This window comes from Nicrophorus vespilloides, unplaced genomic scaffold (assembly GCF_001412225.1).
Source record: "Nicrophorus vespilloides isolate i.1.1-1 unplaced genomic scaffold, Nicve_v1.0, whole genome shotgun sequence".
Taxonomy (NCBI): Eukaryota; Metazoa; Arthropoda; class Insecta; order Coleoptera; family Silphidae; genus Nicrophorus; species Nicrophorus vespilloides.
In genome coordinates this window covers 78316-98486 of record NW_017097167.1, presented here as the reverse complement: position 1 = coordinate 98486, position 20171 = coordinate 78316, and the positions used below count along the sequence as shown (strand labels likewise).

Here is a 20171-nt window from a genome sequence, read left to right as displayed (position 1 = left end):
TTTTGTGATTTCTTTGATTGATTTCCCATAATATAAATGGAAGAAATACTTATTTGAATACGGTGAAATCTCGCTTAATCAGTTTAATCCGTTCCAAAATTTCCGGATTTTTACTCATATATTGAAAAATTTGTATAAAAAAGAAATACTTACCTTGTATTAATCTGAAATTGATTCCAAGAAAATAATTTGACTCATCATGTATATTTATTAACTGTCTTTATTCAATTCCATTTCTCTACCAATAATAATAAATATAATAATATATTTGTTACAATAATAATCTAGAATCTGTTCGAAATGTTTTGCTTCTTCACTTACTTTGAGTTTTTGTATATTTCATAATTTTTCTTTTGTTGTTTTGTTTTGTTTTTAAATATTATATTTTTTTATTCATTCATTTATTTCCCTTCTGCATTTGGATTCAGAATAACTTTCGATACACAATTTTTATACACATTATATGACCACCCTCAATATACATGTCTGCGATCTTCACGATCGCTTATACCTAAACTTAATTACTTACATACTAATTACATCATATTATATATATATCATTATATATCATATATTTTCTTTTTTACAATCGGTGCCAAAGCTAAAAACCTTATTCCATAAATATCAATGAAAGTAATTGTGTGTGTGTGTGTGTTTGTGTTTGATAAATTTGAGCACCGTTTGGAGGTGCCTAACTGCAGATATCTTCATCTTCTTTTACCATTTTCATACCGTTCGGAAAAAAAAAACTAAACCAAGGTTAATTATTATTCAACAAAGATGTTCGCGAAGGAGAGACGACTATCACAGAGTATGATATTTCGAGAGATTATTTTTTTCCAAATTTCCTGTATATGATACACATAGTTATGACACGGTAGCAAAGATCTAGCGTAGTATCATTGATACTACTTTGTGCTTTTGCAAAATCAAACTTTCAGCTTAAGTGTATAGCAAATTGAATGTACACAAGTTCAAATTAATAATCCAAATAGCATATATTTTATCACAGATAATACTCTTATTTTTGTTTTGTTTTTTTCTTTTTTTGTTTTCTTGCATTAAACAAATTGAACCGAAAGAAGTAATAAAATTTGCTGATCTACATTTGCCTCACCTTTCATTCGACTTCAATATCTGCCTATACACTAAATAAAACAATTTTATTTTTATCAATTTATGAAAAATTAATTAAATGAATATTAACTGACATAGACTTAAGATGCGTTTGTAGCCTGAGGTCGACAATCACGGGTGAATCACATCAACAACAATTACTAAATTTATGTTCTACATCATTTAATAATAATATGCATTGCACAAAGCAGTGGGGTGTGTATATATATACTTATATATACATACATGTATATAATTGTATGATTATTATTTATTTAATTTATTATATATATATTTATTTATTCAATTTTTTTTTCTTCGGACACTGGAAATTCCTTAAAATTTAGTTAAAATAAACCAGTAGTAACAAAACAACAATTAAATCCTTTACACAGAACGAAACAAGTCAAGTTGAAGTTTTTTTTTTGTTGCGAAACATAGAAAAATGTCAACAGTTGGCCGCATAAGTAAAATGCAAATGGAAACAATTTGCGCGTTGAATATCTCTTCTTCGATTTTTGTGTTCTTTAATCGATAATTAACAAACGATACATAAATTTAACTGTTATTTACAAACGAATACGCAATGAACGAACCGAACAGGTAAACATTATTTAATGAATGTACATGAAGGCCAATATGTTAGAACAACAACAAGAATGTACATCTACTTGTTATCATCTAGTTTTAAATTTTCATTTCCTGTTCTATGATTGTTATCAGAGCCTTCAGAAAAACTTAAATAAAATAAAAGTTGAGTTTAAATCATGAAATATTGTGTTATCCTTTTATATATATATGTTGTATAAGTATATATATTATATAATGTGATGATTACTACACGGCACAGCATTCTCCTAGATGCCAGGTGCATACTCGGGCGTCACAATACTGCAAATATCGCGATACCCCTTTACACTGTATATTTACATTAATATTACATTATTTATATTCGGCTTGCATTGCACAGGACACATGTGATGCTGTATTCTGGACGCAGGAGTAAATTTAACGTTACCAGAGGGTGGATACTGTGCTGTGAGCAAATCGCTTTCCTAAATGTTGACTTTCCACCTTCCCGAAGGCTCCACCAAACGTTGCAAAATTCATAGAGACGACTAATATTTATATACCATCTGGCTACATTTCCTACCTACCGACACATGCAGAAGTGTATACGTATACACACGCTCCTCGCTTCAACGTGCACATGTATATATGTATGCACAGTGCAAGTCGTGAGTGGACCACCAACAACCGAATCGTTGTACAATTAATTATGCCGTCATCATTGTCGTCGAAAAATGATTTTTGTTTTTAATTGTATTCATATATATATTTATAATATCGTTATCATCATTATCCTTAGAAATTATTAAATATTATTACCTAACCTAACCTAACCTAACCTACGTATATTTTTGTACAATTGTAAATGAAAAAGAAAAACGGAAAGGTTAACGCAATGGAACAGAAATAAATGTAACATAGTATAACAGTACGGCTTTGGGGGGCCATAATTTTTACATATATAAACACTTAGGAGCTAGAGCACGCCTGACATGTTCAAAATCATATTCGTGTATCAAAAGTAACAACAAAAATGAAATGATATATATAGCTTTGATAGTTAAAGAATAAAGAAAAAGTAACTGAGAGGAGCGGAGGAGGAAAATGGGAGATGGTGGCATAGGTAGTGGTCGTTCGAGAGTCGAATGGAAGCGGACGAAGTGTGCAGGTCGACGATGTCTTGAAGGTCTCCGGAGTGCAGTCCGTTTGTCCGAATTGCCGAGTAGAAGTATGATGTTGCGAAGAACGATGGTTGTAGAGCAGCAGAGATACAGAGCACAGATAGGGGGAATAGTATCTCCGAAGGGCGCCCATCGTCGACCGATTTGCTTTTATATTTTTTGTTTTGATACCATTTTTGTTTGCAAAAACCCTTAAAACCGGTGTTACCAGTTTACACTAAGGGTGCTAACCATTCCTCGTCTGCTAGCTGCCAACAGATGATTTGCGTCATCAGGATATACGCGGAACTCACTCACTCATACACAAACCGGTGAGAGCTCACGGGTCTGAACCGTGATCTGGCCTAAATGACATGTACCTCTTTTAGGCCAGTCACGTGCAGTGTGCAGGTTCTACACCCTCTCAGCATTCACTCGAACATAGAGAAAACCCTACCCCCCGGACACAATGATGCAATGCGGTGGTTCTCTAAAATGGTCGGACTTCAATGTTCTTGTGTGAATGTGTGTAATATATTATACTTGAATTTACTTTTGTGTTAAGGGTTCAAAATTTTGGCACAAAGTTGGTTATCTTTACAAATGCCGCGATACATATATTTAAATATATATACATATACACGTATAGAAATATATATATATTTATATGTATGTTAATCGGAGGTTAGAATTTGAATAAATATCACTATTCACGTTGATGACTAATATGTGTATCATTATTGAGCCTGAAAGAAGAGAAGAAAGCTCATTTTAGACGCGGTGATGCCGTGACCGATGGTTCAGTAAGCTGATACTATCGTAAACGCATGCTGATTAGTCCTAGTCAATGTTAATCAAAAGTAAAACTATATGAGTTTTGTATTGTCGGTAGATTTATATGCAGGCAATCCCGGTATACTAACGATTCGAACCGAATCCTAAGATTTCAAAACCTAATCCAAAAAAAATATATAACTAGAAATAATCGTGCAGTTGAAGTAGTAACAAATACGTTTGTAAGAATAAGAATAAAGAGTGAAGAGATGGAGCCCATTCGCAGCAGCCGTTCACCCAACAAATATAAGGCAGATAGGAAAGGATTTGCATGCCGTCGGGGATGCGGAATGGTTTCGGTGACTACGTTCAACTTACTTGATACTGTTGAATGGGAAACACGAGTCCAGGTTGCTGAAGGGCTGCGGCCCCCGGCGCAGCCATCTGCTGCGGAGTTGTGGGTATCTGAGGTTGTCCCGGGATTCCCTGCCAGGTGGTGGGCACTTGCATACCCATCCTGCTAAAACCAGTAAAAACAATTGCATTACCACCTGCATGAAAACAATATTACCTTTAACCATCTTACCCCATGTACGACTGCTGGTATCCTGCAAACTGTCCATACGTGTAACCTTGCATACCCTGCAAGAATTGACCTTGCATTTGAGCGGCCGCTGCAGTTGTTGGGAAACTCTGAGGGTACCAATAACCCAACTGCTGGCTGTAAGCACCGTAAGGGTACTGCGCGCTTGTCAAAGTCTAGAAACAAATAGTATTGTACCAAATATAAGAAAAAGGATAAATTCAGAAATATTACCTGCCCGGTGGCCGGGGTGTTATTGGGATCACCGCTCTCTTTACCCCATGAACATTTGACAACGTGCCCATTCACATCTGTATTGTGAACAGCTACAATAGCATGGGTTGCAGCCTCCTTTGTGGTGAACCTAAAATACAGAACGTTAAAAACCAACTCCTAATGTTATCTAAAATAATCTCATTATTTACCTAACGAATGCGTATCCTTTCTCCTTGAAGACCCGGACCTCATGGATGGATCCGAAAGGGTTGAAGGTTTTATGCATCAGATCTTCGTTCAAGCCGTTGGTGATGCCACCGCAATAGACAGTGCAGTTACCAGGGCTGCTCTGGTTGTAGACTTCGTCGAAGGTGAGCGGTTTCATATTACCTGAAATATAATCGATTCATAATTTCCGAACGCTTTTAATTCGACCGATTCCCAATGAATAATACAAAAAGTTCACAAAGCTTCGGTAGCCTGTTGATCATAGTGTTGCTTCAGTATTGTAAGCTCAACCAATTCGCAGTCGGCGTGCATTTTAGGATCGAAAACACCATAACTATATGGAATAGAATGCAATGTAGCGCATTAACTGCGATTGTATACAATCAATCAATATTTAGTAATACCTGTTGATAATAATATTTAATATTTAAACAACGATGCAAATATTTACATAGAAGGACATTTTCAATTTTCAGTCAAACTGTATGTAAATATACAGTCCTGGTAGAATTCTCAACAACAAAAAATTAATTTAAAATTGTTATTTTATAATGCATTAAATTATAAAAATTAAATAATAGTCTTTAGTTTTTATTTGGTGCATAATGTGGACTTACGATTGATGTTTTGGAGGATCAATTATCTAAATCAGACCTTTAACCGGAACTTCACATTTAGGACAGTAAAATGGCCGTGGGTGGTGGCGGCGTAAAACGATATCTTCGAACTGCAATTGGGGCATTAAAATGAACGGCCGAATGTCGGGAATCGGCCAAGGGGCCGACCGCATTGCCGCCTACACCCCACTGCTGCCGCCACCGCGCGTGCAACCGAATTATGCTGGCCCCGCTTCTTAATTATCTCACATAATTACTCGATACGATAATTGTTCATCGCAATGTAATGGAGCCATTATGCGATTAATTGATACAATATTCGCCGCCGATGGCCGCACCGACAACTAACTAAGCCAACCACAATGCAAGTTAATTGAGACAAGGAAAAACTTGATAGTTTAACAAGCCTAGTATTGCATTCAAACTCAATATTGTGGTCGCAATGGAAAGTGAACTCATAATTGTATTACTAAGTCAGGTACATCAATTGAAATCCTCTAAGTCAATTAATTATTGCTGAATATTTGTGAAAATTATTTTTTTTCAACCTTTAAGGACCTTTTAGGACAACCTTTATTACCGGTAAACCTTTAAGGAAGGCATAATAATTAATAATAATTTTAATTCAGTGTCATCAAAAAATTAATTAAAAATGTTTAATGTCAGGTGTAGTGCGGATAAAGTATTAGATTAATATTTTAGTACTTCATTACTCTACATGTGGTAAACCTTTAAGGAAGTATGAAATATTGGTGTGGATTACGTTTCCGAAATGAATTCATCGGTGCAAGGAAGGATCCTATTTGGAAAGTTGCCTGCTCGATGTGTTCTTAAATCCTTCATCCTGTCTCCAATTGGAAAGAATAACGAAGGCTTCCAAGAGGGGCGCAGTGCGCCGCCGTTTCGTACACTATTTTCTTTTCTTTTCTTTTTTTTGCATCACGATTACGACTTGAAATGAGCATTTAGTCGCGTGTTTGGTTTTGTCGTGACAAAAGCCGAGGCCGAGTCACGCAGCACACATGGCGACGCGTCGGCGGAGGTGGAGGAGGCGGCAAGCGTTCCGACCGCACCCCAACCCTTGCCGCCACCCTCCCCCGCAAAAATAACATCTAACGCCTCGACCCCAAGAAGATAATAAAACGCGAGACCCGAAAATTATACGATGAATGTGCACACACGCATACGCATTGCAGATGTTTCCGGTTCCGGCCACCCTCCCACCACTGTGGCCGTTGGCCAATTTCAGTCTAACACGAAGCAATCGGAACGGAAAGAAGACGTAAGAAGAATGAGGAAGGGAAACTCAAAGTTCAGAGCCTAAGGAACCATCTATTCCTTTAGCAGTGGTTTTTTTAATCGTCTCGTGACGATAAATTTCAATCACCTGACAGCTTTTGGAACAGCAATTGTGCATAAATTACTACATTCTTTTTGTTGCTTGTGAATTAGAGCAACAGACCCGCGGTAGAATTCACACGAATTGCTCTCTTATTGCTTTGCGGCATAATACACTTCGTCCAGCTCCAATCGCTAGGTACGGCCCTGCTTACCCTCATCCTGACACGTGTCGGCTGTAAAACCTCGTTTACCCCAATACAAAGGTTGCAGGGAGAAAGAAGACAGAAAGGGATAATGCTACCCTTAAACTCCAACACCAACCCATTATGCATTCAATCTCTGAACTAAAATCACCCTACTCTAATCAAATCTTACTTTGTTTTGAGTAAACTTAATTCAAAATTTAATGCATCCACATTAAACGTTATAACTATTACTAATCTTTATTAACATATATTAAAATTATTAATATTTACTGGATTCTCCAATTCAATGCAAATGTAATGGTCATGTTTATTTGACACCAGTTTTTGATGATACGAGGCAAATATTTGCACGATCGTAATATGTAAATATATACATTTTGGGTATAATGAAGAGGCTGTGGCTGGAGATAAACATTCTAAGCTGCGTTATGTTTATGAGTTGGGGACACTTCTCCGGCTATGTTTCCCAAACATACTATGTGTAGCCAAAACATGGGATGTAATAAACATTTTCTAGAAAGTATAGTCTGTAATAATAATATAAGTTTATACCAACTTATTAATTTAATTATTATTTGTAAACACTGTGTCGATTTTTTTTGTATTATGAGTTTCATATTAAGAAAGTATATGTTTGTTTTTGATCGAACATGTAAAACCACTTTGTAAAGGAAGCAAAAAGAAAGCAGTTAAATGCTACTCTCCCTGCGGGGCTTAAACATATACGGAAGTTGACCCAATCAAACAGCAATTCTGGGCCTGTCAGGACTTACTTTTGTATCATATGCCTGCAAGGAACATCCAGTTTCCATCTGATATTTTTTCCCCCTTTTTGTTTTACTCCAGTTCGCTTTACGTATTCAGGTAAAGAATAATCGAAACTTATCTGCTCTGATGCACACAATGTCAAGTTGATATAACTTTCTGATAAACTGAGTATTTGATAATTGTTTTTTTTAAACAGAAAGAATTGTTTAAATACCTTCTGGTTTCGGAGCTGGAGGTTTCCTTGTAGCCCAGTTGGTGCGAATGCTGCGGTTCCCCAACCATTGTCCATTCATGGCGGCAATAGCGCTCTCGGCGTCCTGGAATTAAGAGTACAAGAATATAGCATGAAACATGAAAAAGAAAAAAAAAGAACAAAGGGATGCACACGCACAATTAACTACGCTCATCCAACCTACGCATTGGTCCCCTCGCGTAATGGTTGATGATGTTACCATCCCCTCGAGTAACGTAACTCTCTTTTTTTTTGTTTGCTTGTTATTGTTGTTGTAAATGAATGGTAAGGGGGGAAAAGCATTAGGCTCTGAAAACTGCTGGAGATTTACAGGTCATAGACAGTAAGTAGCTTTCACTGCATCGCAGCACGACGCGCACTGCGGCTCGAGCATAAAACTTTTATTGTGGAATGTCGTGTCTCAATAACATTCCCCGATTTTATTTCCGTACCTAATTGGAAATGAATTTCGTTGAACGTGTTCGAAACTTTAAGCGTCTCTGTTTGTTTATTTATTTGTTTCTTGTTTATTCAGTTCTTTATTTTATTTCTATTTACTTACAATAAATATAAATTTTCCCTATGTTTATTTAAACTATTTTTAAGTAACGAAACTCGCTATTAAAATCAATAAAGAAACTAAAAATTCATCGGATTATTTACCAAGATTGACATATTAGAATTGATCTATTAAATGTATTCAATATTATTGATAAATGTGTGAAAATGGTGTGGAAACAATATTATGTTAAGAAATCTACTTTAAACTGAAAGTAATTAACTTTTTTTGATAAATTTATAAAAATTTGTATAGAAACTAAATTTCTACTATGTACGTCAGAGGAATAATGCAATTGATGAAGCAAAGCAATTTAACATCATTTTTATGGCAATCAAAGCACTCGCTCGCATTTTACGGTTTCTAAACTTCAAGCAGGGTTTTGTTGGAGTTTATTGTGATTGCAGCACTATTGATTCAATATGAATTCGCCTTGTTCGAAGGATACACAGCAAATAGGGAAATTAACATTACCCAGCAAATTCCTTCGTTGGTTGCACGAAAACAACGATTCTCTCATTCGCTAATAATTTTTTTCCATTAGCTGTTTCGATCCTAGATGCAGTTTGTATTTGAAGGAGAGGTTTTCATCTACAATTCATATAAGATAGTGTCGCATGATCATTATACGTGCTTTGTCTTCGGCCCGTAAAGTGAGCATAAGTTTCGCTTACGGTCCTTCCGCTCACCACGCCGAGGGGTGGGTCGACGCGCATTAATCGATTATGTAACGAAAGCCCTTTACCCCAGCATGGCATGTACGCTATACGTGCATAGATTACTCTTGCCGCATTACAATTAATCAACCATAATGATAATTATATAATGGATAGTGTAATGTGTCGGAGTGAAGAGACTGTTTGAGGTTTTCGAGAGTGCAAGAGAGAGAGAGAGCGAGAGAGAGATGGCACAGTGATATAATAATTGATAAATAAATTATTGTAGCTGAGAGATACTACCCTTCATGAATTGGAGATAGCTGCGGCACGTAAACTGTTTGTGGAACTGTACAGTTACCGAAAAGCGAGGGGATGCAATTATTTATTTTCGGGATAAGAACAAACAGGAAACAGGAACTTTGGAGCGATATGCATTCGTGAAAGGGCGGGAAGCTCGTTTCTCGTTAAATAAGAATAAAAATAGAAGAAATAAATAGAAAATAAAATCCTACAGGATCTTGAGCTGGAACGGTTTCGGTTCTTCTGGGAGCGTTGGGAATCTTCGGCGCTTCGACTATGCCCTGAGTTAATTGCTTGCAGGATGCTGGGGAGAAACGGTTTTCAGGAGCCGTGAAACGCGTTCGTATAAATACACATCCGACGATGATGATTTTTCGCTCCAAAGAAATTCCTCGCTTCTCGGATATGCGTTCAAGTAATTAGTTAAGAAATGCATTCAAGAAAGTATAATAATATATAATTATTATGTAATTAATTATAAATAAGTAAATTTAATTTGTTAATGAATAAAAATAGAATAATTTGTAAAATATACTCAAGTTGAAGGAATGCGTTAATGCACTTAAGAGTATTGCCTAAGCGCGACGAAACGGTCAGCAGGTCTTAATTAAATTTGCCGCCACCCATCTGGAATATGACGATTGGTGGTTGCCGCCTCCAAAACAAAAAGAAAATAAAGAAAAACCAATTTTCCCCCGGTTCCGGAGTTTCACGTCAATTAAGTCGAAAAAACAACCGAAAAGAGACGGCACTGCAGAATGCCACCATCTTATATCGTTCGGTATAAAGGCTTTACGCTGCGGGAAAATACAGTGAAAATAGCTGGGTTTACATTTCTCGTTTCGTTAGAATTGCCGGTCATCTCGTTGGAGAGTCGCAGTTGCTCGCAATACAGCCTTTCGACTGGACGTACGAGAAAATAGGATAGATTGCGATTTCCACTTTGCATCTCGAGTGGCGGGAACATTTAAACGCAGATTTCTTCGAATTGCTAATTGCAACTCAAAGTTATTTGATTTCTTTGAAACGATGCTCTTTTGAGTTCTTTATTGATGTTAAATGTTTATGTTAAATATAGTAATTGTTGAAATCGGAACTATGGAATCGATGGAAGTAAGTGAATTTCGCATGGTCGATCGTTTCTCAAAGATGAAATAGTTGCGCGAGCGAACTTGAATACTATTAAAACGGTGGCGCGTGTATTTGCATGCAATACGATGTTTGCGTACTATAACTACAGTTCGGTCAAGTAATTGGCTACTATGGAATTTCGCAGTAGAATTGCAGTGAACTTTCTATAGACGATGCGTGCGACTGATTTCTAACGGCTAATTAGTATTTAGTAAGTATGCCGAAGTTTGACCGTCGGCTTTACATCTCACTAATTACCATCACCCTATCCCCGTTTATAGGTTCCCTGGGTCTGGGGTTGGGTTGGGCGCAGATTATGCCTGCGGCAGTATGCGTACATCCTTGTATGTGTGGCCCTTATATAGCCTCGAGCTCAGCGTCAACCCTTAGCCGAGTGACTTGCCTTGTTTCAACCGCAAAACGTTAAAGGGAATACTAAAGAGCGGCTTACTCCGGCAGCGTTATACAACTTTTTGTTCATTCCATTACTGCAGTACGAATTGTTTTGCTTCCTTGTCTGTTTTATTAATTATCAGGCACTCCTCTTTGCTTATTATCTACTGAAATATTCAACTCATACCATAAAAGCATGCGTCTAGCGACTGGTAGTCAATTTGGACAAAGCTTTCTCCACATTCATTAAATACTTGACATATTACAACAATTTAATGGATATGTTATCAAAAGATAAAGTTAATTCTTTTAAATTCAAATATACAGTTTTATTATGTCTAAATATTAATATTATTGTTTTAATTATATTTAAAAAAAATTATAAAAACTTAAAAAACAGTTGTTTTCAATTCATTTTCAGATAATTGTCTTTCAAGTTGGAAATATTGAAATTTGAATGTATTAAGTTTAAATATAATCCAAAAGATTCGAACACAAAGAATAGTTTATATAGATAATTAGATTTAAAAAAAAATTCATTAAATGTTTGAATTTTTCATAAAATTGTTATTTCGTTGAAAAGTCTTGAAAAGGTCTATATACTAAACGTATTTGGCTGAAAAATTAATATTTTCTGCTTCGTTTCAGAAACTCCCCGATCAATCCTCGTGGTAATACAACGGATGCACTCAACGAAGGTAAAAAAAAGTACATAAATAGCCAATTTAATTTTCATTTAGATTATGCGCGTATTTACCGGTAATGCCCCGGAGGACGAAAGCAAGGGGGAAGAAAACAACAACAAAAAAAAAACAATTACTTAACTAAATCACATTTTTTCCATTATTTGCCTGAGCGTGGTTTCTGCTTGGGGCGGGTGGAAATACCATAAATGTAAATAACCAGTCCCTTGGACGGGAAAGGGTCACTCCCTAAATATTCGAATGGTATTTAATTCTGGGTCTAGGACATTTACTTGTTGCGAGACGCCGCAACTTCCTGAAACGAGCGCCCTCAATAAAGGTATGCGAGTTCGGATAACTCAAGTGCAGGCATATGAAACAAAGGGACCGGAAACAAGGACAAGAATACCCAAAAACCCGTAGCGAGATTGGGACTCGTTCCTTTATATTATATTGCAACAGTTCCATCCATTCCTGACGAATGCAATGCGGAATAAGAGGATCAGAGTTGTAATAGGAGTAATACTATTTGTTTCCTATCGTTGTGTAGTGTTTAGTCTTCATTATTCTCTGCTAGAGTTGATCAGATCAGATTTTCTACTACTATTATTTTCCTGTCAAACCATTCTATGCAAGAAACGAAAACGCGTTTCGTGTTTTCTTTGTTTCGTAACTTTAATACTGGGGAATTTTATGCGCACGTAGCGGGGCTATAAAAACGAATTGAACACCATTGGAAGGCGATATTCACGCGAAAAGGTTATCGGTTGACAATTGGAACGATTTTTTCGACACGACACCCCTTGTGGCTCCTATTTTCCCTGAAGCAATAAACTACTTTTCAACCAACATTTTATATATACAATCCAATAATCAATTAAAAATAAAATCACAATTTCGAAACATTTTTACAATTCCTTCTATTTATATAAAATAATAAATAATAAGTTGTTTTAGGTAGAAAAAGTTCAAAATAAAAATTTAATAATTAATGAAAGTGCTCAAAATCTGCTAGGTGGATGCGCCGGTTACCCGATTTCAACGTCGATTATATTTCACATTTTCTGGGTTAATGAGGGACACAAAATTAAAGCGTCGCTGAAGGCAGAACGTTGCGTTTATTAAAAGACGGTGGATGAGCAGTAATTATGTTCCAAAATAAAAAAGAAACAACAACAACTGCAGGAAGAAAACACTCACCGTTTTTTTCACGTAAGAGACGAAGCCGTATCCCTTGGATTTGAGTGTTTGCGGATCCCTCACCACTCGACAATCTCTGGAAAACAAAAAAATAAGTAAAATAATTAGATAATAAATATTGATATTTTTGTTAAGTGAATTTGCTTAATGTATACGTTTGCTATTGCTGTAATATATATACATAATAGATAAGATGTGCGAAGATCCTAGGAGCAGGAAAGCAAGTCGGGCAGATTTAGATGGAGGATGTTAATGAATAGCAGCCGGCTTTGTGGTTACACTTGGAGAGTGTGGGTGGTTGGTTGGTAGTGTGTGTGTGCGGCCGGTGGGGCCTGAGTTATGGAAATTAACTGCCGTGCTAAATCTGGGCTATCAAGTAGCCGTAATGTATAGCAGAATTGTATATGGAGAGGAGCTTTTAAGGATCATTTTTCCATCATGGTCGTACCCATGATGGTATTGTCAGGTAGGTGCGGCCCATGCGGATGTTGTGTTGTGACGAACGTGGGTGGTTCGATGAACCGAAAATCTGTTCGCATTCATCCATGAATTGGGATTTTGGAGGGGGAGAGGGGGTTGGTTTTGGTTTGGCAGATGTTGTGTGTTGACCGCCGAGCCTCTCGCAGGCGGTGCGGTGCGGCTATTGAGATTATATAACACGGAATAGGTGGATCCGAGTCGAATATAAATTCACACAAATTTCGCGCACGGACAGACTCTCGTTCGTTCCGGAAAACGATCATCGAACGAACCGACCGGACGAAACGAAACCCTCGAAGAGATCAGATGACCGATTACGCAGTGCCCTTCGCAAGGACCAACTAGGAGATGCATCTCGAAAAAAAAGTTACTTATCATATAATTAGGTACTCCCTAAGATGCAGCATCTATTTCTGAAGTTTGGGAACGGGAGATGAAAGAAAAATAAACGAAAATAGTAAACAGGTATAGCTTTGAACTATTTACCATGAAAGAGATAAGTGGTATAGGTGAGTGAAAAGCAAATAGTTACATACGGAGAGTAAGTTGTAATTAATTTAAAATGCACCCAGAGGTTTATCTCGCGTAATTATTCGGCTCTCGGAGAACGCCATGTATGTATATGTGTGAGCGTAATCTTCTTGGATTTAGGGCACATTTACTTACCCTTTTTGCGCATTATGGCGCAGTTAATATTCAGTGTAAATTAATACTCGCCTAATAATAGCAAAGTGACGCGCGTTATACGGTGTGCGGGTAATGGATTTTGCAGGTTGCAATCCCTTGAACTACTACTACTACCACCACCGGTACAACTGCAACAACAAGGGATGGAAATAAGTATGTTCCGGAGGGAGAACTGTCGCCGTGCGACGTTCGTTCGACTGCTATACCAAACCCCACCCCCCTAGTCCTCCAACTTTGTTGGACAATCAATTAAACCCGTGGCCTACCCTAGACCCGAAACGCTGCCGATCTAAAATTAATTTAACTATTTATTGGACGCACGTTTTCGCCACATTCAGAACACAATTTAAACTGCACGCAACAAACAGAAATGAATTAATCACATTTTATTTTCTTATACTTAAAAAAATAATAAACAAAATATTCATATTCACATTTTATTTCATAATAATAATATTTAAAGGATTAATATTTCAATCATACATGATAACCTTGATTGATGGAATTACCTTACTATAAATATTTTATTTCCTATTGATTTAGCTATAATTTGAATAATCAATATTACCTGGATTCATTTCATTTTACAAAGAAACCATATTTTAGATACTACTAATTGGAAATTGAATTTCTTTTAGTGATTTGGTAATTCTTCAGGTCGATATGTTTTATTTTTTTCTCTAGTAAACTGTGATTATAGTTTATGCAGTGTAGAGTAACTAAAAATTGAGTTCGAAATGGCTTTTCCAGGTCGTATATACATACAATAACGCACGTTGCGGAAATTTGAAAAGCGTTTGCGTGTGATCCCGAAATGACTATTAATCGCTTTAATGTCCCAATCGAGTTTATAATAATCGCAATTAACGAGGGACAATTGGATTCCGGATGCCATCTAAACGAATACGCATTATATCCATGGGATACGGTACTGAAAGTGCGAAGGATTAAACATGAAACGGAAATGAATGGATTATAGTTCTCTACTTTTTTTCTCCACTTCACTTCAACTATCGATCGATTCTACCCTCAACCATTCAATTAATTCCTATGATATGTCCATCATTAGAGGAGCTCCTCTGGTTAATCTATGTTAGTAATTAATGTATGTACCTGACTAACAAAACGCAACGTGCGGTTGCAAAATTTGGATTGCGAACGGATCTGTCCACCAAACCACCCCACGGGGCACCACCCCTGCTCCGCCATAAGTTCACTTCCACTTTACTATGGCTTTTCAGTATGCAAAGTGGCTTCGCCACTAAATCGCATCGACACGTAATCAATAGATTCATATATCACATTAACAATGTCGTTGCTTGTACTCGCCCAACCACCACCTCCGAAATTTCTACCACAATTTATTTTATTCTTTATTCAACGAGGGAAGAAAATCCTTATAAAAAAAAACACCAATTTGGTTACAATAAATATTTATAATTTGACATCTCAATCAACTTTGATTTGAAAATAAATTAAAACTTCAATCTTGGAAACATTAAGAATGAAAAGAGTTTTTATAACAAATATTTATTTGAGAAATCTTCCATTTTAACAACTGTAAGAAAAATGTTTATTGAGTGAATAGATTTGAAATATTATATGATGATGAATATTAGTGCGATTTGTAATTATACGCAGGGTCGGACGGTTCATGAGAAGATTTCCGACAGTTGTTGACGATAAGACCTAGACTCTGAGAGGTCAAGCTATGAACTGTGACCCGACTGCCCAAATCCCTACGAAAGAGCCAGAGCTGACAGCATCATTATGCCACTTACATAAATCGCACTTCGCATTCATGTTCAAACCGCATCCCTTCGATCAAGTATATTTTGGTCGTGAAGCAGATGTAATTGTTACCAGCGGCACACGTTTTAGTTAAGCCATTAGTACTCGCCAATAATTTCCTGGTAAACACGTGCTAATGTGTCATGTATACAATTTCGGTAATCGTTGCAGTACGTGTTAAGTGTTATATGTAATATTAAAATCAATTGATTCTGATAACTGTTATCAAATCAATTCAGTATTCATCAATTCATATTTAACATAATGAATTATATAATTTTTATCATAATACGTAAATTACATGTTAGGTGCAGCAAGCAACCCTTTCGGGTTTTACGACCCTCCACTCCACTCCACTCCGACCCGGCCATGAATATTCACGCTAAATCCACGTCTTATGCAAATGTACATACTTGGCTGTAGGGTCCGGCTCATTACAACTAATGACCAAAAATGTGTATACAAACACCCATGCATTCCATTCTATCCCCAATCCAAAAACCTCAAAGCCATCTCCAGTAGCTTCACTTTATTATACATCTGTTTTGCTTCTCTAATTTCGCTTGTTTCTCTGTTTTATTCCATCCATCTTTACGCAACTGACAGCTCTAGTGAAGTGACGCACGTGGATTCAAGATAATTAATTTGATCAATTTAGAAATGTAATCCATGTTTTGTTTGCAATAGACACATGAATTGATTTTAATTTTAGATATTCAAAAATAGTAACTATTATTGGGAACTTCAACTGCACAACCGCATCAATTACGAGTTATTTGGGCGTTCAGAAATGTCGGAAATAATCATTTGCCTCGTGTCCTAATAATAAGATATGTATATTGTAAAAGTGTATTTTCTTATGGGAATTCTGGAGGATAAAGTAAGTTGTATAAAGTAATGCGTGTAACTGTGTCTTCTAGTGAAACTTCCATCTACTCTGACTTGAATGCCCTCGGCATATCTCGACCGCAAAGGGTTAACGGCAACAGTTCCAAAGTAAATGAAAGGGTCAGTTAGGGCGAACGGAGGGTTGGAAACTTCATATAATCCTGAAATTTTCGACGGCGTCGATTATTGCATTACACGGCGCGAATTCAAGTGGTGGCTTTTGTAATAATTTGCAGTTGTTGCTTTTGTTGTTAATATCGAAATAGATGTGTAATGCGCGTGAAATCAATTGGATTTGATCGGAATACGCAATGATTCGGATGCTTCGTAATGCGCGGAATTCTGGCGAGCTTTGTGCGCGAATTATTGGGAGCGGCGCTATACTAATTATTTCTGATTTTCATAAAACCTATTGCCCTCACCCTCTTCGCCCATTCCCCCTACCCGTCGATAATGTTTGTTTAATGATTATTAATTACGTCGGCGCGGTTTTGCGCAAATTGATTCCCTTGTTCGATTGTGTTTGCATAGAACGGACTGATCTCAATCGCAGCACGAAAATGAAAATGTAAAGAACGCGATTCACATTCAACGGCATATTTTGAGCTTCGTGTGAGCGTGTGTGCAACTGTGAAAACATAAAGAGAGAATAATAACACGCTCCGATGTTAATAAAAGATCAATTGTGAATTGCAACAGAAAAAAAAAGCCCTTGTGTTTGCGAGGGCAAACGGAAAAATACAAACGCACAAACACAAGAGAGTAGGAGTTGCACAAAGGACACGAATATTTGCGTTAATTTGTATTGTGCTGTGTGGGGGAGAGGGGTTGAACAATTGATGGGAATTTGAAGATCGCAATAAATTTCGCGAGTTTGCTGACCGTGAAGTCGTTTTGTACGCGATAGAATTCCTGAAAATATATTTAATTCTAACGATGGAAGTGCTTCATTCCGAATTCATCATCATGTACATTTTCGCAATGCGGAATTCTCATCGCTCGTTTCATTAATGTGTCTCAACGTTGAGGACTTACGAAATTTCACCGAAAGCGAGGAAAGCCTCTTTCAGCTGCATCGTCTCGATTTCAGGACTCAGATCGCCGACAAAGATGTGATGATGCTCTGAAACAAACAAAAAAAAACATTAGATTCGTCAATAGTTCAAATTTATTGTGCAGATCAATTAATTTCAGTGATATAACGTATACACTGAAAATTTAATATTAAAAAAAAAACTGTAATCGAATATTGCAGTGGTATAACGACTTTCCAATTAAGGCAAAATATTGATAATGTAATATGGCTTTAAAAAAACTTTTTATAAAGTGTAGATTAATTAAAAAACTGTATAAAAGGTTCCATTTCACAAACGATGTTATGTAATTCTATGAGCAGGCGATGTATGCAATTTTAGAAGTTACGTAGTAGATATAAGTAATCCGATTTGTTCGGAAACTCGCAAGCTTTGAGCTGAGAAGAAAATCAAAAGCACTGATTTTAATTAGATCGAGGGGGATGACTGTGAAAAAAATTGGTAAAGTGGTGATAAAACTGTTGGCTTATATCTCGTATGTAGTGAATGTGTAGTGAGTATGGGTGTATATATATAAATAAATATACAGTCTGTAATGGTAGAGGTTTGGCCATAAGATGTTGGAGAGTTGCCCAGTTTTCTACTGTCGCCAGTAAAAGAACGATAGCCGTCTCCATAACTAATATATATATATAAACATAGATATTTATACCACATGTACGATTTTGAGGAAAAATCAGGATGAAAATGCGTTAAAATTTGTTTTGTTACAGGAATGGAACGTGCGTGAAATGGTACATTTCCGTTGAACGTGGTCGAAAAAGGGGAAGGCAATTTATGTTTGGTTCCAGAGCTTTCCCCGATACAGTAATTGGGGACGTGGGTGGTAGTTTTATGGTTCTCGGACCGTTAAAAAAAATCATTTGAAAGGTGGACCAAAAATTGACCAGAATTGAAATCACGTCCCATTGTCGTTCATTTGCACGGCGGAAACGCAATTTCCCAGAGTGCTTGCAATAATCAAATATGTGGATTCAGCGCAGATTCCTTATGCTTTATACAAAACTCCCGTTTCTCGCCCTCCTTTTCACGCGCCAGGAAAGTGGTATAAAAAGATCACAGCGTCAAAGGTTTGCTAGAAACACACATAACAGAAAGAAAAAAAAGAGAAATAAAAACGAAACTTTGCAACCCAATTCCATCGGCTATTAGGGTAATAAGCAAACGAAAAATGAAAGGATGAAAAGAGAGAGAGAGACAGACAGAGTTTCCGGCGCAAAATGAAAATTTAACATATTTAATTTACATTGGAATTAGTTCCGGGTCTGTGTTATTCCACGACTCGAATTCTTCCCAATTTCCGTTGTCGCATTTATATTTGCTATAAATATTCAGTGGGGCTTTAACACCGTCGGAATCATACATATTACAGGTGTGATTTCGCACAGAATAGATGATAGTACCACTGCAGTAATTTCTGATGATCTATAACGGAAATAATATCATTTTATGATAATTGTAGAGAGATCTTGTTTCAAATTCGAAAATTTGAAATGTATATATTTTTTTTAAATTCCTGACGCATTCCGCTGCACTCGCTAATTATGTAACGTACACGGAATCAATAATGGGGAGGTGTCGTGTATCGTGCTAATATATTAATGCGTTGCGTATGTTGTTGTTTTGTTGTTCTTCTTTTCAGCGAAAGACGTGCGCAACGTACATAAAACGCGCTGAAAGAATTTTGTTAGACGGAGGAGCGAGGTGAATTATTTATTTGGAAATGAAGAAAATCCTCATAAATATATAATATTATAGTATTTTATTATAATTAATTTTCTAAAACTTACATTATGATAATAGATAAATCATTATAATGATTATAATCAATTAAAAAGTGAGTATTTGTAGCATCATCATAGTTCTAAATAAGTGTTGAAGAAATGTGTGAAAATAATGAAATAAAAGAAAATGTAACAAGAGGTTTGCGAAGTGGTTGAAAATAAAATAGTCATTACTTGTTTATTGCGAATGCTAATTGCGGGGTAATATGTTTATAATTTATTGTTTGCCGGCCGCATTGTGGATTTCTCGTTTCACATGTGGCATGGGGTGTAATTATTGATAAGAAAAATTGTAATATTCATAAGGTAATTAAACGCTACTCCATATGCAACGTTCCCAGGTCAATTTTATGCCACTTATATAACGAACGGGATTTACACAGCGTCTAATCGGAACGTGCATTAAGATTTCGAACAAATTTAACATAAACAAGAATTGTTAATAACATCAGGAATAGGATTACCGAATTTCCCGGGAATTTTGGTAAAATATATAGTCTCAATACCCAGAAAGTACATTTTCCTTTTTGCTATACAATTAATAGATTTACACACAAGTTAATAAATATATAGTTTATTTTTGTATTTCGTGCAATGTAAAATAAATAAATAAATTTCTTAAATCCCGAGAATTCCCGGGAATGCGTTCAAAAGTTGTTCTCTCGTGTCCCGAGAATCAAAAAAAAATAATGTTGTGACTAAGCAACCCTA

At 36.4% G+C, this 20171-nt stretch overlaps 1 protein-coding gene across 4 annotated transcripts in view; it reads right to left on the bottom strand.

Moving 5' to 3' along the window:
• Positions 1–2543: 2543 nt before the first annotated feature.
• Positions 2544–20171, bottom strand: part of LOC108559227 (nucleolysin TIA-1) — a 92342-nt gene continuing 74714 nt past the window's right edge. For 2 of the 4 annotated variants that reach the window (XM_017916434.1, XM_017916437.1), the window contains 8 exons: positions 17618–17705; positions 12737–12812; positions 7794–7896; positions 4629–4809; positions 4438–4567; positions 4207–4379; positions 3999–4140; positions 2544–3115 (listed from right to left, as the gene is read on the bottom strand). In XM_017916434.1, the coding sequence (XP_017771923.1) occupies positions 3080–3115; positions 3999–4140; positions 4207–4379; positions 4438–4567; positions 4629–4809; positions 7794–7896; positions 12737–12812; positions 17618–17705 (929 nt within the window). In that variant the 3' untranslated portion in view covers positions 2544–3079. Of the gene's footprint in view, positions 3593–3998; positions 4141–4206; positions 4380–4437; positions 4568–4628; positions 4810–7793; positions 7897–12736; positions 12813–17617; positions 17706–20171 lie in introns of all 4 variants that reach the window. The other 2 variants (XM_017916436.1, XM_017916435.1) reach the window with 2 other exon arrangements.